Genomic DNA, 23,469 nt, shown 5'->3' on the forward strand with positions numbered 1-23,469 from the left:
AGAAAATGTAGAACTCTGTATTTTATTTGATACCGCTTTACCGACTACAGCAATGCTCTGAATGTCAGTGGTGTTATCCAGGCACTGAAAAACAAACCCTGCATCAAAACATGTGCCTGAAAGTTGTACCTGATTCCTTTATTTCTGCATGGAAAAGGTGACATTCTTTCCCTATGGTACCACCCTCATGGTGCACCCATCATGCAACTTTTTTTGTCCTGCTCCTGCACGGGAATAATGGCCTGTCAGTAAATCATAAGTATTATAGAGGCCCTTGCTGTGCTTCTGAAGTCACCAGAAACTAGTAAAAAAACAGTATATAATTTAGTCTGGCTTCGTGTGACTTGTGCAGTTCATGTGGCTCCTTCATTTATGTACGTTGTGCAACCACCATGTGACAACCTCCCCAAAGGAGGCCTGTGGGATAAAAGATCCCACGCACGTCTGCAGGCAGAGATGGGACTCAGAGAGGACTGTAAAAGGCATGGTGGAAGGAAAATAAGCAAATTGCTTCCCTGAAATGGAAAAAGAGAAGAGACAGGCAAACTTATTTGATTTTCTAAAGCCTGTATGTTCTCAGGTACTGAAGTGATGAATAGCACTTGCTAGTTCTTCTTCCCCACGGGGGACATTCACACAAGTGATACCGGGCTGCCTGCAGTGACTCCCAGGGACTGACAGCACACTTTGCATCTCTCATCCATGAAGTCTGGATGATGGCAGGAAGACATGGGATGTTCTGCTGCTGATCTGCAACTCTTGAGTACCAGGTCAGAAGCCTAGGAGGAGCTGGACAGTGTAGGGAGGTCTTCAGAGATCGTTTCCAGTGTGCTTTAGTGCTGATGTTTATGCAGCCCCTCTTTTATGTTTCCTTTTGCTGTATGGGATTGAGTATTGAATATAAGTGATTTTTACATCATTAAAAATTCTTTCAAATGAGTCAATAAACCGTTTATTTCAGTTCCTAATACAGGTATATTTCTGTTGGTTGCCAGGAAAAGAAGAAATGTTAACAAATACATACAATTCAGGACAAACATGGAAATCATACATTTCAAAGGCTGTTAGAAAACATTATCAGCCTCGTCTATACATGTTTAAAAAGGAAAGCCCTAGCTGATCCGATGTTAATTAAAAATCTGCGTATCTACAGTCTAAGTCTGTTTCCAGCAGACCCAGTGTGACAGGCCAGCGATGCAGGTAACCTTTGTGCCTTGTGCGTCAGTGACAGTGGCACCAGGGCGTGCCTGCTGTGCTCTCTGCTGGGGACAATGGCACACGTACAGCACCTGATCTCCTTGCCCCGATGCTTGCTGCTGATACCGCTATCGGTTTCATCCTGCACAGTGGGCTGAGCGGGCAGCTAACACAGCAAGGGCTTAGAAGAGACTATAAGGCAAAGATGAACGGAGAGTGACGATGCCCAAAAGTGGTAAGAGAGAGGGGAAGAGGACTAGAAGCAGTAGCCACCCTGGGGGCAGGATATTGGAAAGTGAAGTGGAAGGGGCACCCCTCTGGAGCCGCAGGGAGAGAAGGTAGCTGTGCGTCACCCACCAGTGCCCCAGAAGGAGGAAGGGGGGAGCAAGATGTCCCTGTGCCTTCCCTGTGCACCTCCTTGCCCTTCTGCTCTCAACTCCCTTTGCCTTGAGCTCGCACTTTTGCTCCTGCTGCTCAAGCATATGGTGCTTTGTTTCCAGTGCCAGGGAGGCTTTGTGAACAAGCTGCATGTGCTTCTTGCATTCCTTGACCTGAGCCCATCTAGGGTGAGTGGCCAGCTTGAACCATGAGCATGGGCATGGGCACAGCTGCAACACAGCTGCAGTGTAGCTTAGGCAGGGAGCAGTGTAAAAGCACCTCCTGAGAGAAGGGCAGCCATTCCCAACAAGGCTCCTCACAGCATTTTCTCAAACACCTCTCTGATTGAAGACGTGATGCCTGCACCCATTACCTAAGCTGGCCCTGAGCCCAAGCAGTCAAGACCCTAGGAAGGGTAGGAGGGTATGATGCAGGCCTGACAGCCAGTGCTTGTTATGGCTGGTAAAACTGACACAGATTGAGTCCCCGACTGTTTGTTGCTCCTCCGTTTAGAGGAATGGAGCTCCTCACACAATGGCTTAGGAGATTGTCATATGGTTGTAGAGGAAATGAGGCTCCTCACTGAAGGAACCTGAGCGGGATAAGCAAAGGGTGTCTCCAGGAAACAGTGCTGAGATTGCTCTTCCAGAAGGAAGGGATGTGGGCTCAGAGCAAAGAATCTTCTGCAAGGGAAGAAGAGCTGCTCTCATCCACCTCTCAGCTCATCTAAGAAACAAGCAGTGTCTGAACAAGGAGTTCACATCCACTCCATTCCCCAGTATCACAGGGAAGGAGCCTGCTCCAGAAACAAAATCTCAGCCTCTAAGCTGGCACTAGATCTTTTGTGTGCTCGTGTAACAGATACCTGTATGCAATGTGCAAAAGGCTGTCCTTAAAAATCAAGACCTCTGACTAGACTGGCACTTATATGGGCACAAGATACGCTTGAAGTGTCGGTCTTGTTTCTTTGGTTGTTTTAAGATTTGTTGTCATTATACTTTATCTGTAATTAATTGTTTTTTTAAATGTTATTGGTTTATACAGCTTAATTCTATTTGCCAAAACATGCTGACTATTGGATTGTTGCAGTTTTTTCTCTATCACTAGCATGCTGTTGTAAAATACATGGCTACTTTAAAAATCAATCATCTTGTTTTCTGGAGGCATGAAGAGGAGTTATTGTTAAGAGGAGAAGGAAACTTAGGCACCATATCAGAAGAAAACACATTGGCTCAAAATTCATGCAGTGCACCTCAAAGTTCCTTTCACTGTGTGCATGGCCTCATTTTGCCACTTTGAGGGTGACGAATCATCAAAGAGCTCTTGGGCTGACCGTGGCCTCTGCGATGCTCTTCACATGATCCCTTGTCCTCCTCTGCACTGTATAAAGGACTGCTATGAGTCTCTCAGGGCATCTTCTTTCATCCTCCCACTTGGAATCAGGTCCTGCCAGTTGTACCCTGAAGTTAGTGACAAAATTAGCAGGTCCCTGACATGACCCCCTTCCTACGGTGCTTCACTTCATCCTATGCTGTTGTGTCACACTAATGTAGTATCACTTTCCATTGCAGTGAAAGTTCCACATCTTGGCCTCCCTCAGCAGCAACTGTGTTGGCCATAGTCTGTCTCACACCTGAGCTTTCCCCATCCCTCTGTCCATAAGCTGAGGGCATTGAGGATTCCTCTTCTGCTTAAATAGCTGCACAAGGCTCAGGTTATGGCTTCCCTTTCTCTGGATCTAGGTCTGAGATGCATGTAAGGGAAATCAAGCCTCAGGAAAAATGAGGCTTTTCCAAAACTGGGGGAAAACCACTGCGAAACCAAGCAGCACTAACTCCTTGGAGTAGTCTCAGCTAAAAGGATGCGAACACAGTTGCTGCAGGGCTCTTAAAGCTGACACAAATTATCCAGTGTCTAAGAGCACCCCAGGATAGAGGTTTTTTAGGGTCCTCCCCCAAGTACGGTGGCTGCTGTCAGAGACAAGGTACAGGCAGATCCTTGCAGGTGGTCAGGCTGACAGGTCTCTTACCCTGGTGTTTTGCTGGGCAGAAAATACCACAGAATATGCAGATGCTTACATGTCAGTCAGGAGTCTGCATCTGTCACATAAGGGGATAGCTACACCTGTGTAACAGAAAAGCTGGAATTTGCTTGCTTGCCTCTACTTCTTATGTGAACACTTACAAACCTGCAATGACAAAAGGTAACTTCTGCCAGTGCGGGAGAATAGGCCCGGATCCCCAGTTCTATCTGTATTTGCTTCAGGGCAGACTTAGGAGAAATCTGGCCGACACAAATCACGGCACAGTCAAGAAAGGGAAAGGAGGAAAATGCAATCAGTATTGAACGCTGTGATGTTCAAATTTTAAGGTGCAGCTCCACCATGCTTCTTGACAGGAGCTAAATAACAGAAAACTATGGACAAGGGGGACCTCATAGATGCTTCTTAACCTCTCACATTGATCTTTCCAGGAGAAGAAATTATCTAATTCCTTCCAAGGTAATTGTATATTACCTACTGACCTTAAGAAAATGTCCAGGTATTCCAGGGACACCAGGGCAGAATCTGGCGCTGGTATTCAGAACTACAAAGAAACACAACAATTAAAAAAAGAGATGACAGAGTGTGACAAACCAATCTGAGTGACTTGGCAAATGCGCAGTGTTAAGTGTCACTTTATTGCTAAAGATGAAGATTATAAAATTGTATGGCTCCATTTCTCTTGCTGCGTGTCAAAACTCCTATCATCTGGAGATGTAATAACGCTCCTTCTGAAATAAGATAGATACGGTCTTTGTGTATTTTTCTGCTTTCTGACCTCTTATCATTTCCAGGTCCTCCACCCTTTCTCTGTAAATGCTGGTGATCTTAATTTATTCTGTTGTGGTAGTTATACTTAGTCACAAATGTATTTCTGTTCCACTCCCTTCAGAATGGACACTCTGAAAGCTTTGGAGTAATCAGGAAAGTTATCACAAGCCATCAGAAATGCCTGCCTACAAAACAGCTAGAAACTTCCTTTTTAAATCAAGGTATTTCCTGAGAAATAGGAAAAGTTACGAAAAGCATATTCGTATCGACATTAATGATAAAATCCAGATATTGCATGCCTGCTCTGAAGGGAAATGGGATAAAGGACACCACACACTCCCTCCTGCTTCCACACAGTTGGGTGGTTTTTGGGACTAAGGTGCTCAAGCTTCAGAAGTACCACTGCAACGGATCAGCACCTTCATTGTCCCCATAACAAGGAACAATCCAGGGAAAAAGGAAGATCATGGCATGGCAGAGCTCTTTCTTTAACATCTAATAATTATTACAAAACAGCACTAAACCAAACATGGCAAGTGGATATATCTAATTGCCATCTGGTTTCTGGGATGACTGAGTGTAACCTTCACCTCATCTTTGTTAACCTCTGTACCAGTTTTGATCTTATAACTGGTTAGTTTGTGTTGTTAGAGGTATAACGTTCACTCCTTTTATCACTTTTCTCTCCTAAACTACTTCTTTCGATTCTTATTCCCTTGACATTTCCTTTTGGCCTAACATAAGAGCATACATATGCTGAGCATAATTTATACGGCGTGGTGCGCTTTCCTATAAAGCATTCTAAGACTTTCTTAAAAGGTTTAAGAAAGTTTCCTAGTATTACTACTTCTTCCTCTGTAAACACGTACTGCTCACTGATCAGTTCAAGGTGGCACTGTGTTCTCAAAACTTCAGAGTTATCCCAAAAGCTCTTTATCCTGAATTGGTGCTGAATACGCATTTCATTCTAACTCGTATCTGTTGCTAAACTACTGAAGCTGATGTCTATATTTGCTCCCTTACATCTGTGCTGCAGGAGACTGGATCTTCTCCATCAGCTGTTGTAAATGGGCATAAATCTGCTGTCTTTGTCAACCTTACATACATCTCCTTACAGGGTCTCTTCTGACAAATCATTCTCTGACAAGGGCTGTGTACTCCCCATGGTTTCCTTGGGGACATACAAAGCCTGAGGCTTTCTTAGAAGACACATTTTGGGGCTTGGGCCTGACAGTTTGGTGCCACTGATGCACCTGCAAAAAGTGTGCAGCTATCAGCTGTATAATGAGCTGGCTGCCGTGCAAGAGCTCTGCTTTCTTAGAGCCAAATTATGATGTGGAGGTGTGAGGCCTGTACGGAGCCACCTGAACTCACCTGAGACACACAAGCGCAGTAAAATTATCACTTATTTTTCCCTCTGCTTTCTGCATTGTGTCAGAAAGATTGTCTTTACTCTGCAATGGGCTGACACAGGCTGTGGCTATTGCCAGCTGAGGACAGCCGCTGGCAGGCAACATGGACAGAGAAGGAATGAGAGAAGGAGAAAAAACCCACAAACCTCTGCTCTCCAGGGAGAGAGTGAGGATTATAAATCTGAATGTCCAATAAAGGCCAGAAGAGGTTGCAGCCTTTACCTTCAACAGCACCACAAGGAATGCAGAGAAGGCCAGAGTGGGCATGAAGAGAAGAAAGCATCACATTTCATTACACCTGCTATCACTGCAGAAGGGTGCAAGGCCTTATCACACCTGATACAATGGCTGTTTACATCTTTCCACCACTTTCCCCAGAAAGTTTCTACTTAACCATCAAATAACCAATGTCAGCTTCAGGAAGAATGGAAGTCCTCATTTTCACTTTCCACAATACGATTCTCTCCTGTCATGGGATGAAGGACCTCCTTCCAGACCAACGTTCAGCAGGCAGACTTACTATGAAAGAGGATATTCCCTGTGCATTATGAAGAAAAAGGAGATTGCGGGCACCGATTGTGAGAAGAACCCCCTGCAAACTGCTAGTCTTTTAAAGAAATATTTTTCAAATGACACAGCTAGGCAAAAATGTCCTGTTTTGAATAACTACAAGAATGTTCTCTCTGCAGGGAGATGTGAAGAGCAATTATGTTCCCAACTTTGCAAACATGGATTACAGAACTGAAAATGTTTTTTGCTTTAGAAAGACTTGCTTTGATTTTGTTCAAGAAATACTTGAAAATCTGCACTCCCAGATCTGCAAAACCATGATAAAATAATTTTAAAAGGTACATGTGTTTCCAGTGTACACATGAAGGCTAGCAATTGTTCAGTAATTCCATTTAAGCCTAAAATGTTTGATGGCTTGGTGCTCTTGTCATACTTTAATGGTATCTGCTGTAACCAGGCAGAGTAATGTCCAGCTCTATTCAGACATTCTCATTTTTAATCCAAAATTTGCATCTATATCCAACAAAGTATATGCTGCTTGACTATATGTCAAAAAGCAACTCTGCATTCCTCCAAAGACGGTCTCAGCAGGAGATGGTAGGTTCAAGTGGAGATAACATGGACTCTCCGTTTCTCAGTTCTCAGGACATCATTGCCTCTAGGGACTGACATCCGTGGAGGAAGGAAGTGTATTTCCTGATGTGGACCTCTCTTCTTGCACCTCTCTTTTCCTGATGGTTCCCTGGTGCAAAACCCTCTCGGTTTTAACAATATTGCAAAGGGAGACTCTGTAGACATTTACGGAGTTTAAATCTCCAACACATGATTGTGAGGAAACTCAGGGGCTGTATATCAAATTAGGCACTGTAAAATGGAGTGACCTAAAATCACGTGTTATTGGCAAAAAATGTGAGTCTTTGTCAATATCAACATCTACCAAAATAGCCATACACGTTTTCTGTTGGCTGGATATTTAAATTCTGGTTGATGCTACATTTTGTTTCACACTTTCTTAAAAACACTTGAAGGGGAGAGGAAGTATAACCACAGCTACTGAAATAAATGGCTACTGCTCCCTGGCCTGTGACAGCAGCATTTATCTTTTCTACAGCCCATGTGTGAGGGGCAGGAAGAGAAGTCTCTCCTGCTTTTGCCTAGCTATTTTCTGCCAAAAATCTTACTGTAATTTTGATACAGTGAATATTTATAACTGTTGTTAGTGTCAATACAATTTTTTGCAGTTACTGCACTCATTTACATTTTAATGGCCAAGTCAATAAAGATTTATGCACCCGTCATCTGAATTTTCCACAAAAGTGGTGAATGCTTCAAAAAAACAGTATCTCCTGGAGAATACTCCCCTTCTAAGCATGCTTTAAATGCCTTCATTGTTTTGGGAAACAGTAGGATATCCATTAAAATAAGCAACTCTTAAAGTCATAAGTCAAATCCAACAAAATCTGCCGGCAGCCTTCATGGCAGAACTTCTGCACATTACAAAAGCACTTGCTCAGGAACCAGTTTTTCTCTCTCTGTTTTTAAACACTATCTCTTGAACAGTGAAGTCTGGTTTATCACTTTGATATGTCTCAGCTGCACAAACTACATTGTTTTTGTAGCTCAAGGAGATGCGCCGCTTAGCATTGACTTTATTTGGAATTTAATGCAGTAAAAGGAATAGTTCGGAGCAGTGCTTCCAGGGGGTGCATGCAGGCCCACCGCTTAGGAGGGGCATGCTGTGCACTCCCTCCTCTAAAACACGAGCTACAGAAAGGAGAACCTGAAAGCATTCCCTCCGTACCCACCCGTGGGCTTCGCGCGGCAGTTCGGGCTGCCGAGGCCCGTGTGCGCGCCCGTTCTGTTCTGGCCATGCCGTTCCCGAAGGCAGCCATGCCAAAAGCCTCTGTTATCCCCACCCAGGGGAGGCAGCGAGACCCACACCACTGTGCTGCTGCCAGGGCCCCCACAGGATCCCTTTCCATTCCTAGGCTAAGATTGTTATTTCTCTGCCGTCCATCCCTTGCTGGATTTCACGGTGGGCCGGCAGCTGCGGTGACAATGCCGAGAAGCGGGCTCTCTCCAGGGGTCCGTTGTCTCTCCAAGGCGTGTTGCCAGCCAGGGCGCATCCTGGCCTGGCAGAGATCAGCCAGGTCTGTTCCAGCTGGAGCTCAAGATCTCAACGACACACAGAAGTACGAGGTGTCTGGTTAGCTTAGGTTGGGTTCAAGTTTTAGGATGGAGTTCAGCCTCAAGGCTGAGGCAAGGACAAGTTAGGCATCTGGCTCCAGCAGCACCCCAGCTTCCCGACCTGCCCTTGCCAGGTAACATCCATAAATCCCAGTGTTTCCACCCAATCCCTCGCACTAGGGCTGCCAAAGGGGGACATGCCCCAGGTGCGGAGCGGGAGCCGCCCCCCCCCCCCCGCTCCCCTTCGGACAGCGCCCCCTGGCGGCGGGGCGGGCCGCGGCGGGGCGAGCCCGGCGCTGCGCTCCCCTCCCTCCGCCCGCCTCCCCTCCCTCCTCCTCCTCCTCCTCCTCCTCCCTCCTCTCTCCTCTCTCCTCCCTCCCTCCCCCCCCCCCCCCCCTCTCCCTCCTCCTCCTCCTCCTCCTCCTCCTCCTCCTCCCGCGCCCAGCCTGCAGCCGGGATCTCAGTATTATGGCATCGAGGAGAATGGAGACCAAACCCGTGATAACGTGTCTGAAAACCCTCCTCATCATCTACTCTTTCGTCTTCTGGGTGAGTGCGGCGCGGCGCGGCGCGGCACCCCCCGGCCCCCCGGGCACCCCCCGCGGCGGCCGCGGCCCCCAACCTGCCCGGGGGGGGGGGGGGGGGGGGGGGGGGGCGGCGGGGCCGGTGGCAGCCGCCTGCGGGCTGCGGGGCTCCGCGGCGCGACCCCCCCGGGCTGCCGTGCGGGGACGCAGCTCTATCGATGCCGGGATATATACGTGCGTACACATAGAGGTGCGTATCTGCGCACACATACATAGGAAATAATTGGGGTTTTTTTTTTTTTGGCCTCTTCTTGCGGCGGGCAGATCCCCCCGAGCCCCCGCAGGGGAAAGTTGCAGGGGTCTCCCCCGGCTGCCGCGGTGGCCGCCCCCCTCCCTGCCTCCCCCCCCCCAGGCCGGCTGGACCGCGGAGGGGGGGCTGCGGGGCGGCCCCGCCGCCCGCCTCCCCGCTGCCTGCCGCAACCCGGTCCCGGGGTGCAGCCCCCGTGCCCCCTTCCCAACAGCCCCCCCCACACACACACACACACCGGCTTTCGGAGCTCGGCCCGGCTCTCACCTGGGCGCACCGGGCGCTGACCTCCACCGCCGCCCGGTAGATCCGCCCGCGCTGCGTTTCGTAACCCGGCTCAGGCTCCCGTAAACCATTTTTATGACCCAGATACATTAATTGAGTTGCAGTGATTGACTGACGGGGAGCTGGGTTTTTCAGGCGACCCCGGAGGCTGGAGGTTTTTCGCAGCGTCCTGGCCTGTTACTCAGCAGATCCCTGGCATGAGCAGCGTATTGTGGCGGCAATCTGCAGATTAAAGACCTTTTAATGGTACATGGTGACAACATATGATAATGGCCCCGTTGTGTGCTGTTAGAGACCGTAATCTGCACATCATTGATACAGTACACTGAAGCGAATTTGTCACTTCCTAGCCAGGGAAGCTGGATTGTGTATTTTTGTTTTAATAGCTTTATGCTGTGAATAGTGTCTGTGAAACGGAGTGACTCAAATTTTCATTATTCTGCTTAAAAATGCATTCTAAACAAAGAATTGCATATTCATGGCAATAACATTTTACATCTTTATAATGAACACATGACTTTAACTATTTCAACTTTAACTTCGTAGGCTTAGTTGTTTTGTTTTGTTTTGTTTTTTTTAAAAAAAAGCATAACCAAAAGTCATTTTGCTAATCCATACTTACGGCAGTACTTCTGCATTACTGTCCCTGCCACCCCCAGGCATTTAACGCACTCACCCCCCTTCTTTTTTAACAATTTTGGTGGTAACCACAGCAGATGCATCTGATGACTGAAATGGATAGGAAGCCGGAATCGTCTGTTGGTTTTTTGTTGGCAAGTAGATCCTTCATGTTAGTCTCAAGGAGGTAGGTTGCTAAGTTTATACACTTGCCACAGTTTCAAGATTCATCCTTACTAGTCCTCTGTTCTCAATGGATCTATAAGAAACCCCTTTCTTCCTCTGATTAATAAGCAACTGCGGCAGCCGTGGTGAATTCATGGTTTCTTTTTCAAACTGCGTCTTTTTTAAAAGTGACCACTGTATCTGCTGTAGCCTGAATAAACAGAGGACTTAAATCAGCATGCCCGTCGAGCTAGTGCTGTTCATGAACGCTAATCTCATTAAAAAAGAGAGAATTGTACATTGAGCCAAGCAGCTGGCTAAGGTCATTTGCACCGTGGGCTGTCGTGGTGCCAGGCCAGGTTGACAGCTGGGACCTCGTAGGGTAAATAAGACAGCTGAGCTCTGGTGCGGGCTACAGCAATGCGTCTGTGCTGGTGGGATGCTCCGGTGCAAATTCTTTTCCTCTGAACTGTCAGTCAGGCTCCTGTGTGTCCCAGTCTTCTCCAAGGGCATGGCCCACTAACGTGGCTCTATCCAGTTACTTAACACCTGGCAGCTGTGAGGGTGTTTGTCTGTTTGTCCTCTTCATTGAGCCTGGAAAAGAAGAAGAAAATAAACGGCTGGAGACAGAATCCTGCAACTGTGAGAAGAGAACAAATTTATTTTCCATCATTCTTGTTGTTGCATCTGGTTTCCCAAAGCACCAGCCTGGGGATACCTAGGCAGGTATCAATAGGAGAAGACAACAAAGGGCCTGGCACAGGTCCAGAGTAGTTGACAGCAGACCCGAAGTCTTTGTCAGTTGTTCTGCCCTTTAGCACAGAAGAACAAAAACTAGTTCACGTTTTTGGCCCCCTTCTTTCTGGTCTTTGAATCAACCCATTTAGTATAAATTGGAGCAGGCTGCACCTATTGCCATGAGTAGAGCAGAAACAGGGTGTGCTCTGGTCGTATCCTCATGTTCTTTTTACAGGCAAGTTTGAGAGCTGAGGGATGCGTGGAGTTGTCTCAACACCCACTCCCACCCTCCCCCCCCATTATTTTCTGGGGTGCTCTTTGTACTCTCATAAGCTTCTGGCTCCAGAGTCAGCGTAATTCAAATTTGGTCCCTATGAATTCTTGGAGCTGAAAATATGGGAAGGATTCAATAGGATGAACTATTTTAAAAATTTGTTTTTTCGACTTATCTATATACCAGAAGGAAACCATGCCAGTGCCACAAGTGGCTGGTTTGTAGAATTTTATTCTGAGAGCTTCCACACATTTTTTGGAGAGGTTGTAAGCTTATTCTGAAGGAGAAAGCCGTGCGCTGCTTAGGTGCAGTTTGTACGGGTTTTTTCTAGCCGTGGGGATGAGTTGCAGTATAACACACGGAGGAAAGTGGTCCTGTGACAGGGACGTATGTGGTGGAAACCCTTCGGATATCTGGCCAGGTGGTTATGGATTGTGATATGAGGGAACAGGGAGAGAAGATGCTTTTTTGAATCCAGCGAGATGTTCTGAAACATCCAGAAGGACTTATCTGTGTTTACGTTGTTTATAAAAGAAGAAAATCTATGTATGCAGAATGTGCCCGTCATGAGTGATTATTTGTCAGGGTTAAATATGAATTGCATTTGTATCAATGGGTGAGATGTATGTAGATGAAGGCTTTTAGTATAAGCATTAAATGAGGCTCCACTGACTACATGGGAGCTGCAGGGCGGTAATGAAGAGACATGGTTCATTCAAATTTCATACTGCGTAGCTTGTTCCTTTCCAAATAGGTTTTATTTAATAATATTTGTTATTTTGATAGCTTCCTCTCCTCCCCCTCACTGTACTTCCCAACTTCTTTCCGTAAATGTATCAACATGGTAAAAAAATTCCATAAACAGAGATAACAAGCTTTTTATGTGCTCATATGTATTGTTATTCATAGTACACATTAAATGCCTAGGGTTACCGCTTTTGGTCCTTAAGGGACATAGTAATAAAAATTCAACAGCCATTTTTTTCCTAATCAGAATTCTGTACTGAATGCATCTGGCTTGGAACTAGTAGATTAAAAAAAGGCAATAAAAGCGCTGCTTAGCTCTTAGCTATTTTTTTTTTTTTTTTTCCTTTTGGGTATCATAAATTGCTTGCATCGAAATCCAAGATATAACCTGTCTTGTTTTTAAGGGAAGATGAATTTTGGATTAAAATTCAAAGTGAATTTTTCATAGAGGAGTGAAACATTTAAGCACCCCTCAGTACCTTATATTTAACTAGTTTTTAAGTGATCTTATGTCTTAAAATATTTGTATACTTAATACTTCATCATAGGCTTTAAGTGATCTTATGTCTTAAAATATTTGTATACTTAATACTTCATCATAGGCTTTGAAATGTATTTTATTATTGAAGTAGCAGCCTGCCTTAATATGCTTTGGGAGGGAGCTTTAAGGGTGCATGCACTGGCCCTTAAAGCTATAGGGCTGCAGAAAATGGGTTTAATCTTCCATGCAAAGTTTGTTGTTGCCCCAAACAGGCACGGCAGCAAAGTGGTTAGCTTCCAATCTTAGGCCCTTTGAGACACCTGGCAAGCAAATGAGTGCTTTGTGTGTGCTGTCCTGCTGGTATGGGGGTTTGTTGCTGTTAATTAATGTAATAAAAGCATATAAGTAGAGTTTCCATTAAGATATTTTTCCGAGGAGGGTCACTGATCTGAAGAGCATCTATTGATCAAGGCTGATGTTTTGAAAACTACATTAGCTTCTTAGAACTCAGCTTGTCTTTTGCTATGTGATAAAATCAGAACTAAGATACCTATTTGCAACCATAGTAGTTTAGTTTTCCAATTTGTTATTGCTTGGAAAATGGACCTGTGCATCCTGGTACGGCCCCTTGGAGGTTAGCAGGTGGCAGGAGAGCTGTGGGCTGGAGTGTGGTGGGACAGGTAAGTGTCGCTTGGCTGCGAGGCCACAGCCAGCGCTGTGATTTTAAAACAGCTTGAAATTGCGTGTTTCCATATCATTCATCTTCTTTTAGCCAGTTCCTCCGCTGGCCACGGGAATCTGGTGTCACCAGCGTGGAGGGCTCGAGTGCTCCTACGATGGCTCCGTAAAGGATGAGGGGCTCAGGCCCCCTCTGGCATGGGGGGCACGGAGAGAGTCGGTGTCTGCTTTGGAGAAGCGGCCCTGCCATCTCCCTCTCAGGCTTCCCCAAAAAGGAGGCTGGTGGTAGAGGGCTGGGAGTGGCCGCGCTGTCGGGATGGGCAGCTCTCGGGCCTCACGCCGCAGCGGTACGGCAAAGGGGGCATTCGCCCACCACTTAGGGAGCTCACAAAGCCATTTTCTGGGAAATGCACGAGACAAAGAGCGAGCGCGATGGCCTGCTCTATAACGTGAATTTATGGCTGAGCTGCTGACCCATCTTCAAATGCAGCAGTTTGAGCCGTGCATTATAATATGGGATTAAATTTGCCTGTCCCTTTGAGTTACTAGTGGCATTAGTCGTCTTCGCTATGAGTGTCCAGCTGGGTTGCTGAAATTACTGCTTTTCGCCCCAGGACTTCTTTCCAGGGCTTTTGCATTGGTTTTTGCATGTGTATGGTATTTTTAATATCTCTTACTTACCCTGCTTATCTCTTTCTTTTAAATTTTGTTAATATCTGTTAGAAGACAGTATTAAAGAAAATACTTTGAGAAATGTTTTAGCTTTTCCACGTGGTTTAGATCGCTTTATCTTTTGGTGGTTCCATTAACTCTACAGTTGTCATTGCTATATTTTTGCAGAGAGGTGCTACTGTCTGTACTTAAGTTACCTGAAATCCATAAAAATTGCACTCTAAAAAATTTACAATATCCCTGTTACGATGGATTTGAAGTGCTCCATTGCTTAGGCACAAACCTCATGTAGTTGCCTCCTTAAGCCAGTTGTTACCTGTTCTGTTCTGATAATGACATACATGAAAGATTAAAGATAACGGTGTTTTCTTGTGAGCATAGCCCAAGGTGAATTCTGTTGGCTAAATAAATAACTGAATTTAAAAAAAAAAAAAAAAAAAAAAAAGGAGAGGAGCTAAATGGTGTTTATAAACATAGCTCCAGAGTCAGCTTTCTAAACTCCCTCTTGGGGTATTTATCCAACTTGGCTTACTTTTCTGGGTATTTTGGTGGGCTTTTTTGTTTTTATTACTGCTGTGGTATAAAACCCCCTTAATGACAGCACTAACAGAGGAGAGCCGTGCCAGCATGACAGCTCTGGTAAGCAGGCGTAAAGAGGGGATAAAGCTGTGACCTCCGCTTGTGCTCCGTTGCGAGTGCTGGGCTGTGTTTTGTGGGTGTGGTGCAAGGAGGTGCAGGGGCAAGTCCCCCACCGGTCCCCCTGGGTCACCCGTGGGTGGGTTGACGTGGGGGGAGAGCTGCTGTGTGACATCAGTTGTGCCTTCAGACATCGCAAGGATCTCACGCTGTTCTCCTCCTTGGCAGGGAATTGGTTTTACGAGTGTACTTGGCTGGCGTATTGTGGAGCAGAATTGGCAAGTCGGTGCAGTTTTTGCATTGCTGATGCCCATTCACGTTCTGAAAATTGTGTGCGTATGGTACAAATTAGCATTGTACACCTCATTTAAGGGAATAATTGACCTTGCTGTTGGCCAAATGCACCTTATTTCCTTGCTGTTTGTGTAACTATGCTTACGTCTTAACGAGGTACCTGCTACACCTTGACCTTGGAGTTTGTGTCTGGACAGTTCTCTAGTTTGGGGATTGTAGCTTTTTTACATTAACAGGTCAGTTTGAACTGGAGAAGAGGGATAGTGGGTGACTTGAAGTGTTTCAGTTATATTTGGGAAGACATGGGATGCGTTCATAAACAAGCAGTGGCAGAAGTCCTTGCTCTTTCACAGGTGATGGGATAGGGGTGTGGTGAAGTATTACTGGGTGTGTAGTAAACACTTTGGCTGTTTAGCATTCACTCCTGCTCTAAGCAACCTGTTGTGTGGCCTAAACAGTGTAAATACAAATTGTAGGGAAGGGTGCTGGGGAGGCCTTGTTAGCACTTTTTCATCAAAAAGGCAGTAGAGTCCTTTTTCTTGGATGGTGGCTCATATCAGCCTTGCTTGTCAAGGAAATGGAGGCAGTTATTTTAGGTAAACCAAGGGAATTTCAAATAGATCCAAGAATCTGATTTTATCTTCGATTATGTGACTATTTATCAATTCCTTGTGTTGTCAGGGAGATAAATTAGGTCACCTGGTACCATTAGTTGTCTCCATCTCTGGCTTTTTATCATTGTTTCTTCAGTTGTTGCAACTGTCCTACAAATTTCTGTGTCGATGAGTTAATAGATGAATATCTAGAAAGGGTCTTTGTGCACGTGAGCTTGCAGAAACTTCTCCATCAATCTTTCATGTGCTGTGTAACTCCAATGATGCTTGTTCTAGAGATGCCATCTTTACTGCAGTCAGTTCTGCATTCACCAAATCTGTGGGTGAAAATCCTGTTGACCTCAGTGTGTTGCAAACCAAGGTAAATCTCTAGAATAAAATACAGAACTCCAAAGGTGACTATAGGGAGCAGATGATAGTTACTGTAAGGTCGTTTTTATTTGCATAATTTATTTCTTTAGGCTCATGACTTTTAATTAGCATTTAATAATCTCTCAGAGAATAGATTCTTCACATCAGTAGAGCAGGCCTCTTTCCATCTTAGCTCTTTCACTGTGGTGGGCAGATGGCTTATATGTTCTGTCTTTATAACAGTTCTGGGTTATGAGAGGGAAGCATTAAAATTTCTCTTGTACTAAAGGGACTCTGAAGCATGGCACGCTTATGTCTTACTGGATTATCATTATTTCATAGCTGAGCTGGTTCTTTGAGCTCTAGGAGTAGGCCACAGGATTTTTAGGAGCTGTAATAAAAGAATGGAAGCAATGCTGTTAATACTAATTTTGCTGTAATTTCCATGTAGTGTTTTGCAAGATGTTTTCCAGATGTTCTTTTTTCATCTATATGGTTCTGGAGACAGTGCTAAAATCCTTAAAGGAAGGAAGCAGCCCCACTTTCCTCTCTGTTTCTTGCTTTCCTCATCTCCCTGAATTGCCGTGGTGAGTTCAGGTGGTGGCTGGTCATTGTGTGGTGCCCGTGGTGACCCCCTCGCAGAGGCCAGGCTGGATGCACCACAAGGCAGGAGGAGTCTGTGGAGCAGCCTGGGCTGGGCAGAAGGCTGAAACTGTGTCTTGCCGTTGTTTATTTCTGGGAGTTATTTGCTCTGAGCTTTGCAAAAAGGTTGGGTTTGATTTGGGCTGAGTATGGATTTGGATAGATCGGGTTGAAATGTTCCTTTTTTTATATTCAAGCAGGTTTTTTTAAGAATGCATTTTCTAGGAGAATGTGATGGTGTGAATAATGAGGTGATGGACTTAATCTGCAAAAATCTGTGGATTTTGGGAGCAGACCTAAGGAAAAGGTTGGCATGCTTATGTGTTGCAGCAGAGAAGGAGGAGAGGAGAGAAGAGTGTGAAACCCTGTAAGTATCATAGAAAGAGGAGCACTTACATTTCCCTAAAACTGGAAGTGAAAGAAGCCCGTGCTGTATGACCCTTACAACCACTCAAGTGCCTTAATGCCTCTGAATAGAAATGAGCAGCTCAGACCTGTGGATGCCACAGGATTGAAGTTACCAGTGAAGCTAACAAGTTCTTCAGGAGCTTGTTCCTGACCAGATTACAGGTACTGCTTCAGAGAATATAGTGCATGGGAACAGAAAATGGCACTGAACACCACCAGTAAAGTATGTTTACAGCTCACCCCTAGCACATGAGAAATTATTCCTATTGCAAGGACCTAAGTACATTCCCTGAAACTGAAGTTGCAGCTAGACTGTACTGATTTAATCCTTTGGTAAGGTTTAAAAGCATTTATCGTTTCGACAGAGTTTCTGATGGGTTGGCCTCCATCTGGCAACAACTTTGAAGTGTTTAGAAAATTTCTGTCAGCATTTCTGGCAACAGAATATGAAAAAGTGCTCATTTTGTATGTTTCTAAAAATAAATGGGAGCTATATCAAAACCTGAAATTTTTGATGGAGGTAGTCCTCTCAAGGATGGAAACTGTCAGTGATTTGGAAAATCCTAGAAAAATTAAGTTTTCAAAGAAACAAGAATTTTCTGAATATGCTGGTTAATGTTGACATTCTTTTTGTAGCTGGACTTGAAACTTAGGCCAGTTTATGACATCATGAGTTGTGTGATGGCATGGGTTGAATCAGCACAATTAGGGAGAACCAGGGCTTACCCTCTTGAAGATCTACAAAGTGTGTTGGCTACAAAGTCATAAGTGGGGCTTGGGGCCCAACCAGAGTTGAAAGTCTGTAGCAGAGGAGGGGAACCCAGGGTCAGCGTGCTCATGCTGGCTGCAAGGTTGTACGCCTGGATTGGGTTTTTTATCCATGTCAGAGGATAACACAAAGGTTCATGACAAGTGTACAGCTTGCCTGGGGCTGTCCAAATGCTCTACTCTGACCTCACCAAAGAAAATGTGAAGGGTATTGTATACAGTTTATGGAAACGTGTGCAGATCAATTCCAAAAGCTATTTGAGATGGAAGATTGCTGCAATTTTCCTTTGGTGAAGGGAAGAGGGGAAGATCACATGATTTCTGTTGTATTCCCTAATAGTCTTCTGGCCAAAGCATTTTCATTACACCTTGCTGGTGCCACCACTGCTCAAAAGACAATCAAAACACCAGAAACCTGTCAGGAAAGTTGTGGCTTTTATTCTTGCAAGAATAGGTTAAGATAAAAAAAAAGACACTTTCCAGGTTTGTATTAACAGAAGAGAAGATGGAAACTCAATCTTCCTATATGCAGTTCACTTCAATAGTACTTAACATCTAATTGGCTCTAATTAGGCTCGGAACAATAGCATAATTAAGTGCATGTCACTTTTGTTTCCCGTTGAAAACAATGAGGAAACAGAAATACAGACACGTTACCCTTAGTACCTCAGCGCTTTTCCTGATGGCTGCATCTCATCGCTGGGATCGTTTTTACTGCCCGGGCAGCAGCTGCCCTGTGTTGGATGTAGGACTTACTGCTCAGTGGCATGCACTGATTGCAGACAAAGCGTGGTTCAATTTACCTGTAAAATAATGTCCTGTAGGAGACCAGCAGCTGATATTACTGCAGTTTTAGAGATTTTTTTTTTTTTAACGTCCTCTTGGTTTACACGTCATTGATACTATGTTAGAGCTGCTTTCTTGTATAGCTGAGTCTTTCAATCAGTTGAAGCAGATCCAGTTTGCAGTTGCTAGCTAATGTTGAAATCAGCTCGTGTATTATTTGGGACCGAGCTTCTCTTTCCAGTATACTTCAGGAAAAACTGCTGAGTTAAATTATGCAGGTCAAATGACCTAGAGGCTTAAATTTATCTCTCTTGTCCCAGAACAACTTACAGACCATCTATGCATCACCTACAGACTTTAGGGTTTCTTTTGCATGCAAGTGCAGTTTAAAAACTTCCGAAGAAGGACCCAGGACCTCGAGATGTCAGGGCGCTGGCTGTCAGGAGTATTTCAGTATTATTTCCTGGAACATACAAGCCAAGCCCTGAGTGTATTCCTTGCTGCCTGTTCTCATAAAACAGCAGATGATGCAAAGGGATTGGATCAGGATTTACTAACAGAAGGTCACACCTTTCAAAAAGAAAAAAATTTAGTTCGTGGTGACGGCATTACAGATTTATTTTTGTCATGGCAGGTAAGACTGGAGATGCATACGGACTTTCTAGGAGGCAGCAAGACCTTTCTGTATTTACTGAGTATGTGCAGGACCTTGGTGCAGCTTTTAGAGAGCTTGTGCAAAACTCTTGCTGGCAGGATGGGACAACTGTTGTCTTTGCCCGCAGCCTTGTGGGCAAACATCTTCTTATGGAAAAATACTCCTTTTTGAATCCTTCCCCTTTGGTCTCCCTACTTCAGACCGATGCCTTTGCTGAGCATCCTCCCAGCATGGAAAGGGCAGCTCAGTGCCCTCTGTCCCCCCGCACAGCGCTGAGCTCACCCACCCTCGGCCGTGTTTGGTGGCACTGCTCACCAGAGCGGCATGCAAGACAGGACCGTTGGTCCTTGCCCCATACGAGGTGGTCCTGGCGCAGGGGGGGTCAGCCAGCAGCCGGCCGGCGGGGGCGAGAGCACCGCGGGGGTCTGCCCTGGGGTGGGCAGGCGTGGGGTGGGCTGTCCCGCCGTGCTTGCTGGCCTGTGAAATTGCAAGCTGCGGGAGATGTGCTGGACCAGCCAGTGTGGTAATAAACTGAGTATTTCATCCAGAAATTGCGTTATTTTTAACTGAAACCGGCAACAAAAATAAAACCTCCCACTTCCAGGAGTTCTGTGTTTTGTAAGCAACGCTAGTTGCTTTCTGACGCGAAAGATGGTTGTACTTAAAATAGGTACATCTGTGGGAGAGAGAATTCTCAGCTAGTGAAATTGTTCAAAATGATACAGAAAAGTTGCCTCAGTTTCAGTGAACTGGCAGGTTATGCATGCAATACTCAGGCAGAGAAACGGGTATTCTTTAACACAAAACCAACCCCATCCCTGTCGTATGGAAACCTGAGCATGCTGCACCATAGCTATTTTTTAACAGAAGTATCAGATTTAAAGTGTTCCCTTCCCCCTCACTCACTGACCTCAGATTGCCAGGGGACGGGACAGGATTAACCCCTGTACCCTGAAGAACATCCAGTATTAAAGCAAGGAGCTGGGCTGTTTCCTAGATTGCAGTACATTCCTAGTGCAATCCCCAAATGATCAAGAATATAACAGAGCCACAGCCACTTAGTTGATTTATTATTTTAATTTCATGAAGTGCTTGGCTTTGCAGTTTTGTGCCAGGTGTTAGACCAAAATGACTTCCTATTTTTTCCAGCACCACTGAATATGTACAATACGTAAGATGGCAGACCTCTAAATCTGAAGGATATTGAGAAGAATTTCATGCTAAGTCTTTGCTCCTAGGCAATCAGTCAAACTATTAATGGTATAAAAATAAGAGCCACCTCATCAGTGAGAAACAGTTAACCAGTTTTTGATCGGTTGTGCACCCAAGCCTGAGTCGGTGTGGCAGTAACATTTGCCTTCTGAAAACATAATTTCTCTATATCATATGTTAGTGCAATAGTGGTAAGCAAAAAGGTATGATATAAAAAGACATTTTAAGAAGAATTGAATCAGATGAGGCTGATGAGTACGTGTGGGTGGACTGAGCTCCGTCCATATGAAATGTATAAAATATCTTTCAAAGTCATCTCGCTCTGCTTAAAATCATTGGGAACCATATATGACCAGATTGTCTCATGCAGTCAGCTGATTGTTTTTGAAACTCACCCATGCTTAATATTCAGATTCGGTGAAACAGGAGGTTATTCTGGCTTGGATCCCACAGAATTCCCATACAGTTGGGATTGGGAGGGTTTATCACTCATTTTTGTGCTGGATAAATCTTTTTTCCTTTCCTCTGTCAAGAGAGAAGACTGGTTAAGTTTTGCCTCCTGTCTCTGGACTTGCTTTGGTTGCCCTTTGATTTTGCAGCACAACATCATTTCACAAGAAGATGTGCTGTCCTCCAGTGTGGTGGTTTCACTGAAGCTTAGATGGACCCCCAAAGAGGTAGAATTGCATTTAAAATTTTCAGCTTCTATAAAAACAAAGCCTAAACTACAGAATGCAAGAGCAAAAGACTCGATCTGTAGATGTGTTGATGAGATAGTATACTGCGAGATCACACGTGAGTTATCTGGTGGATGAATAAATGCTGAGTATTATGGCCAGCATCAGAGGGCATGCCAGGGTACACGTTGTTTGGATTAAATTCAGAAAGAAGTGGAGCCTAGCTACTGTCTGTATGTTGATAAGGTGGGGTTTTTTACAACATTGACAGTTGTGTATTATGTTTTCTCTGTTCTTCAAATACTGTTGTTCTTAAGAAGCATTATGTAATTACTTATGGGAAAACTAAATATATCTAAGGAACAATTTGGTCAAATTTGGCACAGCTGTGAATCAGTTATTTTAAGTCCTGACTGTAATAATTAATACTTTGTAGCACTCATTTTGACATCTTATTTCAATTTCAGGAATAGCAAGCTGAAATAAAAATTGCATTTTACCTGCTGTTAAGGTAGCTTGTAGAGTATGGGATTATTTCTGAGGAGGCTAATGAATACTGCTTGTGGAAAGAGATCATTGGATGGAGCAGCTGACTGTATCTGAGCTATGAAATTTGTAGACTGTGATGCTTCTTTATTCTGAAGTTGCATACACAATGCACTGGAAAAAGCATTTTGGGTTGCCCAGTGTCTTGGGAGAGGGATCAAAGCTGCTGGTTTGTGACAGCAGGCCCCCAGGTAAGTGGGCCTCCACAGCTGGGAATGGTCCAGGCAACTTTCCTGACTTTATAGATCAGGCAAGCTCTTTTGTGGGGAAAAAAAAAAAAAAATCCCTTCATGCAGGGCATGGGGGGGGGGGGGTTAGTTTTCCTTCCAGGAATTAAGTGTACATTTCTGTAGATTGATGCCTACCTCTATTTTGAAAGATCATTTGTCTGGGGAGCAATCATGTTGACACGCTTACTCCAAAGGAAGAAAACTTGGTGTGCCTGCGTAAGAATGTCCTCATCCTCTTTGTGATGAGTGTCTGTTGTCTCCATGGTGTGCACCAAGTGCGGCAAGCAGGATCAAGTTCAAATGTTGACCTCCAGAACAAGCTAGTTTGTTTACTTTTACCCTGCTCTGGACATAAAGATACAGAGAAAGGTTTTGCTAACATGGAGCTCTGGTTAAAGACCACTATGCAGAATTTTGTGATTCATGGATTCTGCCAGATTTTCTGAGTGAGATTGTCAAGTGCTCATCTGCTTTGGCACAGGAAAAGTGCACTAGCACCTACTGGGGATGAGCCTGAGTTGTGCTGGGAAGGACAGAGTGGGCTTCCCAAGCTGCCATTTAAGGCTAGAACAGGTTGTGAGGATAAGGGTTTCAGGTAACTTATTCCTCAGAGGGAGCATTTAGTTTGGTGGTTTCTTCAAGAAGGGAGTTTGTTCATGCTGAGAGCCTATTCTGTAGCCTGTACTGTAGGTCTGTGCTTTCTCCCACACTTCAGTGAGGCCCTTCTGGAAGAAGATAATGCTGGCTGCCCTTGCTTTTCTGTCAGAGTTAAATTAAATTTTTTTCACTAGATACAGATTAAGGTGTATTTTGTTGTTTGGTGGGTGTAGGCGGGGACAGCTCATGGAAAGTATTGACCGTTCATCCTAGTATGTATCTTGAAGCTGAGTGGGTTTGGGTGAATGGCAAGCTGATTTTCTTCTGATGGTCCCTGTGTAGTTTTATCCTAATGTTGCTTGTAATGGCTATTGCTCAGCTGGTCAGGCTGAGAGCAGAGTGGAATAGTTTAGAGCAGTCACTGTTTTATTCTTAGCCTCTCGTATGGCCTGGTGAACAAGAGGGGAAAGGGCTCAGTGGGGACTCAGCAAAAGCTCATTAATTTCTCTGGCATTCCTGGACCTTTTTACTTAAAAAAGAGAATTTTCAGGTAGGCTACAGCTTGATTTCTGTTTCCCACTTCTCCGTAAGTAGCATCATGTACAGACAGAGGCTGGTCTGTGGCTTAGTTCATGTGTTGGTATGTTTTATCACCTTATTTGGTGCAGTTTAAATTATGGTTTTCAGATGGTAAATTACGAATTGCTTAGGAAAGACTTCTTAATGCCATTTTTGCTGTCGGTTTATTTCATCCTTTTCATGTAAGTAGTACCAATCTAGTATGTGGTGGGGCTGCCTGCTAAGCAGTAACAGATGGCCCATGCTAGCTAGGACAGGAAGGATCAAAGGGGTAGGAGCCAGTGTTATCTACATATGTGTTTTGGATTCCATTATAAACGTTTCCCAGGAGGGAGCACAGCTGGCCCTGGAATTGTGGAAGTCTGATTTTGGTATTCTTTATTCCAAGTCTTGGCATACTTGAAAATTAACATATGTGGTTCATGTTGGGCTGTATCAATAATATAGAAATTATACCCCTTGGATAAAATTGCTGTGCTTGCTGGTTTT

The 23,469-nt window shown here is 44.8% G+C and overlaps 1 protein-coding gene and 1 long non-coding RNA gene across 2 annotated transcripts in view; one reads left to right on the top strand and one right to left on the bottom strand.

The window, feature by feature from the left end:
* Nucleotides 1-888: 888 nt before the first annotated feature.
* LOC122152938 lies at nt 889-9,976 on the bottom strand. The gene is made up of 3 exons (XR_006164919.1): nt 9,595-9,976; nt 4,099-4,160; nt 889-3,035 (listed from the first exon to the last, which is right to left on the bottom strand). It is a non-coding gene; the product is annotated as an uncharacterized LOC122152938 (long non-coding RNA).
* TSPAN7 (tetraspanin 7) overlaps nt 8,885-23,469 on the top strand; it is a 102,753-nt gene continuing 88,168 nt past the window's right edge. The window contains exon 1 of the mRNA XM_042788477.1: nt 8,885-9,045. Within this exon, the coding sequence (XP_042644411.1) occupies nt 8,965-9,045 (81 nt within the window). The 5' untranslated portion in view covers nt 8,885-8,964. The remainder of the gene's footprint in view (nt 9,046-23,469) is intronic.

Source organism: Tyto alba, unplaced genomic scaffold, assembly GCF_018691265.1.
Source record: "Tyto alba isolate M040663 unplaced genomic scaffold, T.alba_DEE_v4.0 Super-Scaffold_14, whole genome shotgun sequence".
NCBI lineage: Eukaryota > Metazoa > Chordata > Aves > Strigiformes > Tytonidae > Tyto > Tyto alba.